Below are 8,936 nucleotides of genomic sequence, written 5' to 3'. Positions count from 1 at the left end.
GCACTCGGTAGCTTAAATCAATAGCCTAAGCAAATGCACCTTAGAGGCGATAATTATGAGAGATCATAATGTCACTATAGCTGCATCTATTGCAACCAAACCTACCACCACAATACTCGACCTACATCACTAGATGACAAACACAAACAAAATCCTATTGCAGATACAAGAGCATTAACAACAACCCAGTAAAATCCCACATATGGAGTCTGGAGAGGCTGTTTCCCACAGACCCTTGGCTCAAGAAGGGTGAGATAAAGGAATTGTAGACTCATAAAATTGTAGTAAACTGAGAATCCGAGATAAAGGAAAATACACTTAACCAAAAGAAAATTGTCAAATCCCATACATGGAAATTCTGACCACCTAAACATCAACTCTCCACATGGCAACATTTGTACAATCGCGTTGATATAAACTGCCTCGTCGTCTGATATTTTTTTACACTCATTGGAGACGAGACTTCCTCTGCACAGCCGATCTCGAATATATGACATCTGAGCTTCAGCATACCTGATTTTATGTTTTAACTACACAATTTACAGTTCTCTAGCACATGCAACAACTTTATTTGCAATTTACTCCATACCTTTGAAGACATGTATGGAGTTTAAACACTAGATGTAGGAGAAAAGGAAGATAGGTAGCTCAAACTAGCCTCAGTTAGCTGTACAACTTTCTTTCCTACAAGACTAAGCAGGACTTGGGGACTGAGCAGCAATTCTTCTTTCTGCAAAACAGAATAACAAATCATTTAATACTGGCGTTCGGAATATATTTGACTGAACTGACAAAAAAAAGCGTATTTGAAGTTGAATAAGTGATGCATCCAATGCTCCAGCCAAATGCAAACAGGAAACTGCTTACCCCCAGCAGCAACTAGTTTTTCAACACGGGCAACAATATGCTTTCCGTAAGTGTATTTCTTCAGAGCATTCAAGTGAACTCTTATCCTCGACATGATCAGCTCACGTTGCTGATCGCTACAAGTTTCCAAAACTTTCTGTACAACGTAATTCGCAAACTGATCTTTCATCATAGCCTGGACAAAAAGAAGAAAAGTGAGGAAACATGATGCACATTTTAAAACCAAGACTAAAAATTTATTTGATATCACAATCACTTATCTATGTGACTGTACTCCCTACATGAACTCTAGTCCAATAGATGCAAAATTAAAATGCAAATATCGCTAAGGTACGATTTTCCTGATTGAATAGCATAACGTAGACAAATCAAGGGTTGAACATCATAGAAAACTAATTCATGAAATTTGAGGAAATCCTGTTGGCATACATTCCTGATTGAATAGCATAACGTAGACAAATCAAGGGTTGAACATCATAGAAAACTAATTCATGAAATTTGAGGAAATCATGTTGGCATACACTTCGGTAAAAATTGTCCAGCAAAAAATTTTGAGCCTCTAACTAAACGCATTAAATAAGTAGGTAGCACAGTTTTCAGGCTACAATGGAGCTTGAAATGGTATAACTAATTTACGTTTTTATATTAGCAGCACAAATGTTTTAGCCAAAAGCTTTCAAGAAAAGACTTTCTTCTTAGCTAGCCAACATGAAGTCGTAGGTGGCCCATCCTCAAAACTTTCAGTATTTGGGATACTTAATGTGGGTCAAATATAAAGTGAGATCATTGAAAAAAGGTACAAGATGGGGAGAAAGGAAGTTCCCAACATAGAAGCTCATCAATCAACCAACTCCGCCATAATCACAAATTAGTCTGGGTAGGGTGTAAGAGTCCTGTATCCATCACGCTTCATTCAAGTCCAATTGGAATATATAGTACAAGAAGTCTAGCTTAAAGCTCACAGTAATTCTTCCGCTTCAACAACTAGGACTATTTCTTAAGGGCGAAGTCCAGCAGAAATTAGGGAACTACCCAATGTTCCAAGACATCTCTTACTCTTTTGTTTTTCCAAGACAACAGTCTCAGCATCCAAAGTCTGGTGTTACAGGATCACAAAGGCACATGAATTATTTCTAATTAAAGGGGAAAGGAACAGGCCAGAATGTCCAAAAGCACGAGCATAATACAAATGTCAGAAAATCCAGTTATTATCTGCTGCCATTATGTGATTTGCTTGGAAATGGTGAATAATTAAACACATTAATATGCGACATCACCATGCGTCTTAATTCTCACGTCCTTTCAAACAAGTTAAGGGGAAGTCCAATGCCGCTCACCATCCAGCTGGGGATAAAGAGAGGTCTAGATATCGTAACTGGCACGCTTGCACCAATCATTCTTGTGATCTAGTTTGATTTAATTCAAGACTCCATAATTTCAGTTTGACATAAAGCACAGTTGTTTTAGAGGATCTAATGACTCAAACTAAGAGACAGGAAACATGACTTACAGATGAAGCACGGTTGACAAATGATCGTTCAAGGCTAAAGTTTAGACAAACCTGAAGAGGCTCATTTTCATCAGTCGTACCAAGCATCTCATTCACCAGTAGCTGTCGTTCGCTGGAATTACAATAAGTTAAGCACTTCTCTACAACATTAGAGGCAAACTTCTGCTGGCTCATTTGCACAATCTTCCCAGCTAGTTCCTGAATTATGGTAGAGCGCTCATGCGGCTTCCCGTGCTCTAGTACATGCTGCAAGTGTTGCATTTAAAACAACAAATGGAAGAAAAAGGAAAAGGAAAAAAAAAGGTAGAATTATACCTCAGTATAGGAATGAAAGACATGTTTGCTAATATAGCAAAGTGTTGTTAGCACAAACAAAAATTTAATTGACCAAAGGAGCTTCTTCAAACACTAGCGCTTTAGCGAAACATATGGAAGGCAGCAAGAAAGAAAGGTTTTTGCCCATTTAGCATCATGTTAAGGACAGCAGCATACATTGGCACTAGTAAAGAACCAGGTGAATGTGCATGTGCATGTAGTTGGAAAGTTGATTGAAAATTTTTTCCAAATACTTTTTCAAATTTCTAACTCTGTTTGTTTAGGGTTTTTTTTTTTTTTGCAAAGAAAAAAAAACATCTACTTTTAGTTTTTCAAAGGTTGTAATTTTGAAGGGAAAAAAAAACACTTTGCAAACAAACAAAATTCCCAAAATAGGAAAAGAAAACAATTTGCAAAAGATTTCACTTCTCCAACCATTATAGTAAAAATCAATGACCTCATTTTGGCACTTAGCAGTGACACAATAATGTTCTCCTAGTACATCATAAAGAAGCAAGACATAGCCATCAAAAAATGGAATGAAATGCGCAATATTACCATAGTCTAAAATAAGCAAAACATGTGCCCATATCAACAACAAATTCAGGAATCACCAACTCAGATACATTTTACGCATTGCTCCATACTAGTCAAGAAGTGAGGATATTGTGTAAAATACAACAGGATATAACAAACAACTAACTCAAGAAAAAGAAAATGGAAATAATTGCTTCTCAATAAGACAGTCAAGACACCAGTAGCAGCAACATATATAGACAGTGAGTATTCCATACCTGAACAACATAATTACCATACTGATCTTGTGCCAACATGCTAACAGATCCCAGGATTTCTTCCATCACTTTACTTTGGGTTTCCGGATCGCTACAATGTTCCAATACTCTCTGAAAGATCAAGGAATATTCGTAAATATCAAACACTAAAATTACTAACCCAAATGGATGAGACACATTACTCATCTACCTGTATTACTCGACAGCCATATGGATGGGTGGAGAGAGTAACAACTTGTCCAAAAAATGTCGTCACGATAAATTGAATGTGATCTTCTGGTACACATTCAATACATTTCTGAATAACGTGATTCCCATTCTGATCTCTTACACAACGCATGATATTACCATCAAGCTCCTCAACCATTTCAATCTTCTGGTCCACGTCGACTACTTCTATTGCCTGTATAGTGAACCAAACAGAATAAGAACCAAAGCAAAAGATTAACACTAGCAGATAACGCTTATGAGCATTTCTAGATTCAATCTGGTATACCTTCTGTATGACGCGGCAACCATACATTTGAAGGCTCAGTGTTAATACATGCCCAAAGAGCTTGCCAGCTAATTCTCTCCTCTGGGATGCCAATCCATGTTCAAAAAACTGCAAGAGAAATATGGACTTTATAATCCAATTGAAGAGAAACAGGACAGATTGGAAGATCCATGCACCTCAACATCAATCCATACCTTTTGGATTACGTAATTTCCAAAGACATCAGTCATCAAAGTAAGAGCTTGGGGAAAAATTTCCTGAAACACCATGTTTTTCTCCTCAGTGGTGGCAGTTTCCAGCTTTTGCTGAATGAATCGGCTCCCATATTGGTCGGCACTGATCATAGATAATATATATTGAGGCTAGTTCAAGTAGGAAAAAAACACAGATAGTTCACGTAGGAAAAAACACATAAGAGCAAGTTTACCTAAACTCAACAACGTGGCCTGCAATTTCTGAAAGTTCAAAACACCTGGTCTTGTTGCTTTTGAACTCTTCCAGCAGGGAGGATGCTAAGCTGTTTTCCATAGCATCCAAGTGATATGGTCCTATGACACCTGCAGCAGCTATGTTTCTCATTCGTCTCATATTATTATAATCACTATGCCTCATAGGACTACCGGGTCCCACTGGAGAGCCTGGGATGACAGGACTTGCTAAAGGACTTCCAGGATATGACAAACCAACTCCAAATGCAGGATTTCCATAATAGCCATGATGACCTGAACCACTGCTATTGACTCCATATTGAGATTTCTGAGGTACAGCATTACCAAGATAAGCTTTTTGAAGCAAGTCTATATACGAATTTCCCATGTAGTTCCTGTCCACGGAAGGGTCGTTAAGAGCAGCAACATATTCAGCTGTCAAGTACTGAAGATACATAGGGTCCATGAATGACGGCCCACCCATTTGATTTCCCATTCTACTGAGATTATGCTCTGAGGTTGCAGCGCTCAAATTAGATCCCCCCAACATTCGAGAGTCCAATCCAGGTACAGCCATAGCTGATGCAGCAGCAGCATTTCCAAATAAAGGTGGCAAATTATAGTTGCCAAGATGGCTTGACATTGGACTGAGAGAATGACCACTTAAACCATAATTAGAAAAAGATGAATTTGGACTATCCAAATGCGGATACTGAGAAAGTACGCCACCTCCACTATTCAATCCCGATCCTTTGAAGTATGAACTATTGGAGAAAGCAGCTTGGGGGTTGGAACTATTATGGTCTGAGCCGACAGAATATGGTACTTTTGCAGACTGAACAGTAGAAGCCCTATTAAACTGTGGGGATTCAGATTGCTTCAAGAATTCATGCTGCTTTGTGTTATTCTGCCCACCTGCAAGATTAGTGAATATAGTATTAAAACCAACATCTTGTTCAATCTGAGAAATGATGTCATCCGACGTACCATTAGATAGATTCATGCCAGAAAAGGCAGCAACAAGCTCTGGAGACTCAGTTGAACTATTAACACTTCTCTTGTCTGAATTGACTACCCTCCCTCCACCAATAGGAGTAAGGCAAGGACTAGGAACCCTCGCAATGTGTTGGGGATCAGGAGTGGTACTTCTTGATAAAGCAGCAGCATATGAATAGGAAGCAGCCATCTCATCGGACGGGGTTTGAGTGCTTGATGCAGACCTTAAAGGCTTTGAAGAAGAAAACTCGTGACGAAGATGAGAAAGCTCAGCTTCTGCTGCATCACCACTTCTGTCAAAAGCATTTCGGCTAGCTGGCCGTGAAGGGTGACCAGGAGCAGGTGACACACGGCTGAAGTCATCCTGGATGAAACATGGCTTAAAACCCATCAGATGATCATGTTAAATTCTCTTTCTCGAGATAAAACATAAAAAAGGTTTCTCCCGAGACAAAATAAGACCCCCTCCATTTCAATTTATGTGCCCTAGTTTGATTGGGCACAGAATTTAAGAAAAATAAGGAAACTTTTGAATTTTGTGGTGTTAAATATGCCATGTGGAATGTGGGAGTTAAAGAGTTGCTAACTATAGAAAGAGGCATTCTATTTAAGGGGCACAACTTGGAGAAGCAAAAGAGGTATGAAAGTTGAGATATAATCTCCACTGAAACAAGCAGCCAAAGGCAATTTCACAACAATTTCACCGGGTCTTTCCAAAAGAAAAATCTAACTTCCAATTACAAAACCAACATCTACTTGTTCCTTGATAAAATTTCAAAATGATACAGCATACCTGTAGTCTTGTAATCCATAAACAAATATATATATATATATATATTCGCAACATAAGGAATTTCTATTTTTTCCTTAATATAGCAATATCAGTATCTTATATTGCCTATGAACTTACTGCATTATACTAAGTATACATAGAAATGCAACATCGTTCTAGACTATCATCAATTGTTACACGATTTTGCTCTTATCCTGCTAATGCAAAAATCTAGTCCCATATATGAAATAATACATTGTTCCGATTGACATGAGATGCTTGCTCTTATTGGAACACACTGAGCCCACACTTTCTCAAAGCCAATCTCGCACTTGATATCATTAATTGTCACAATATTTTGTTTTTATCATGTGATCGCAGAAACCATTCTCTTATATGGAACAAAAAATGCTCATTTATGTCATATATGTCCAGATGAATTGTCAATATAAAAATTTGAGATAGAAAAGAATAAATAAATAGAGAGAAAGTTAAATTGAATTAAAATTTTGAAGGCGCCCCCTTTAATCATAATGCTAAAATGTTGGCCTCGGAGATGCAGAATTGCCTCAAATCTCATCAGGCAGAGATTATTGAGCGAAATGGAGTTACACGTCTACCAAACCATCATGTAAACAAAGCGGTTCAATAGGAAGACAAATTGACTGTCACCTAGCATTCATGCCACACAACAATAAAATATTTCCACAATTCGAAAATGCCAAATACAGCCAAAACACCTCAAGGAAACTTGTTGAACTGTTTCCTTCTATACCAAACATACCATTCGGGCAGTAACATAAATGAGCTAAATTCATGAAGCATTAAATACCAAACGTTAATCGCGGCACTTTCAAAAGCATTTAATAGCTGAATCTTGGAATCTAACATCCAATAGTCAATATTGAAATTGTAAAAAAAAAAAAAAAATACACTAGATAAAGTTTGAAGCATGCACCTGGAATATTTCAGCAATGCTCTTCTTTTTACTACCTAGTCCTAGTCCCGGCAAACCAATCAGCCCATCACCACCCCATTCCACTGAACCCTGCAATTTATCAGTCTCATTCTCGCTCTCTGCTTTTTTCGAGTTAAATCCTGGAGGCATGGGTGACCTCCTACCATTAGCATTATTATCATTCTTGTTTACATTCCTCCTATCACCAATAGCGGAGCTCCCTCCTTGCAACCTCTGTGAAAACCGCCAATCTTCTTTGGACAGAAGTGGGGGGGGCAACCTAGGATTAAGATTTACGTTGGAGTAATAGTAAGATAAGTAAGCAGGATCGGACCTAAGCTCCTCCTCAGACATGAAACCATTATTGTTAAACAATCCACCCACTGCACTCAATGAACCCTCAACAGTAGGTGGAGCTGAGCCACTTCTATACATATTCAGCTCCTTCTCGCGATCGTCAGCTTCTTGTCTTCGCTGATCATTAAGTAACATCCCAATCTCTTTCTCAAACTCATCTCCAAATGAATTTTCATTGTTCCCAATCATCGGTCTCCTACCCAATTCAGATACCATCTTCACTCACTCATTCCACAACAAATATAATCAATACCCACAAGCCTTAACAACCCAAGAAAGCTATTCAAAATCAAAATTTTGTCATATATAAAAACCTTAAAAACTACAAAACCCCACGTGCACAACCTCAAAATCAAAGCTTTAAGCTCTTAAAAATCCAATCTTTGATCAAATATAATTCCAAGAAAGCTCCATGATCAAAGAACAATTATGTATACCCTCATTCCACAACAAGTATAATCAATACGCACAAGACCTAGCAACTCAAGAAAGGTTTAAAAAAAAGATTCACATAAACCTTAAAAACTACAAAACCCCACATGTACAACCTCAAAATCAAAGCTTTGAGCTCATAAAAATCCAATCTTTGATCAAATAAAATAGTACCAAGAAAACTCCATGATCAAAGACCAATTATATACTCATTCTACAACAATTATAATCAGTACCCACAAAACCTAGCTACGCAAGAAAAGTAAAAGAGCCAAAACTTTATCATATAAACCTTACAACTACAAAAACCCACATGTATAAGCTGAAAATTGAAGCTTTGGTGTTGATAAAAATTCAATCTTTGACTAATTAAACTCCAAGAAAATTCTTTTTTCTCAACATAGAGCAGGTAAAAAAAACTGTGAGCTAATGAGAGAGGTGATGAAGGTTAAATGGGGAGAGGAGAGAAGAAATTCTGGCGGCGAATCAATCCCTTTTAGGGTTTTGTTTTTTGAAGTAAGTATTAGGCAAGAAATGATTAAATGCAAGAAAACAGAGTTTTATTCCGTAGGTGTATAGTGAGTAACAAGCCAAAATTAAAAATGAAAAAAGCAAAGAAGTTTATAGATAGATATGTAGAGAAATAAAGTGACGTTAGTATGCCTAGTGTTCCTAAAGAAGAATCTGCAAAATGCCACGTCTACTCTTCAATTAGATTGGGGAATGCTTTTCTTGAATTCTTGGAGGATTTTCATATTTTGGGTAAATATCTCGTACTTGTTCTCTTTTATCCGAAAAAAAGGATTTGACCAACGAGACGCGAGGCGAAATGATTGGATCCTTTAGCTTTTAATCAGATTTCGAGTTTAAATAAAAAATGAAGTCTTCTGGTATGAAATATTTGATTTCTTCTAATAAATATATTTAAATACGTGTTCGAATTAATTGGTCAATAAATATTTAAAACTTATCTGTATTTGCCGCCTTAAGCGAGCACTTTACGGCCTTAAA

General features: G+C 37.4%; 1 protein-coding gene across 3 annotated transcripts; it reads right to left on the bottom strand.

Annotated features, from left to right (window-relative positions):
* Nucleotides 1–255: 255 nt before the first annotated feature.
* LOC107821428 (pumilio homolog 2-like) lies at nt 256–8,665 on the bottom strand. Of its 3 annotated transcripts, XM_016647864.2 has the most exons (10): nt 7,137–8,665; nt 5,398–5,770; nt 4,410–5,325; nt 4,177–4,318; nt 3,983–4,090; nt 3,677–3,889; nt 3,487–3,597; nt 2,429–2,623; nt 868–1,042; nt 256–730 (listed from the first exon to the last, which is right to left on the bottom strand). In XM_016647864.2, exons 1-10 carry the CDS (start codon nt 7,707–7,709, stop codon nt 693–695), a joined length of 2,844 nt encoding a protein of 947 aa, XP_016503350.2. In that variant the 5' UTR covers nt 7,710–8,665; the 3' UTR covers nt 256–692. The 3 variants fall into 3 exon arrangements, with proteins under 3 accessions (XP_016503350.2, XP_075090137.1, XP_016503349.2); XM_075234036.1 differs by having other exon boundaries at nt 3,677–4,090; nt 7,137–8,504; XM_016647863.2 differs by having other exon boundaries at nt 4,410–5,770; nt 7,137–8,498.
* Nucleotides 8,666–8,936: the final 271 nt, after the last annotated feature.

The sequence above is a fragment of the Nicotiana tabacum genome, chromosome 17 (assembly GCF_000715075.1).
Source record: "Nicotiana tabacum cultivar K326 chromosome 17, ASM71507v2, whole genome shotgun sequence".
In the NCBI taxonomy this organism is placed as follows: domain Eukaryota; kingdom Viridiplantae; phylum Streptophyta; class Magnoliopsida; order Solanales; family Solanaceae; genus Nicotiana; species Nicotiana tabacum.
The sequence above is the reverse complement of the archived record's forward strand: the minus strand, read 5'-3'. Positions and strand labels throughout refer to the sequence as shown.

Bases quoted from the DNA above. Each gene is read 5' to 3' on its own strand.
- LOC107821428 (XM_075234036.1), bottom strand. From the start codon at position 7,709: ATGGTATCTGAATTGGGTAGGAGACCGATGATTGGGAACAATGAAAAT. The intron at 4,091-4,176 runs GTATGGATTGAT...TTTCTCTTGCAG, and splicing joins GAAATTACGTAATCCAAAAG to TTTTTTGAACATGGATTGGC. The intron at 1,043-2,428 runs GTTTGTCTAAAC...CTTTTTGTCCAG, and splicing joins ATGAAAATGAGCCTCTTCAG to GCTATGATGAAAGATCAGTT.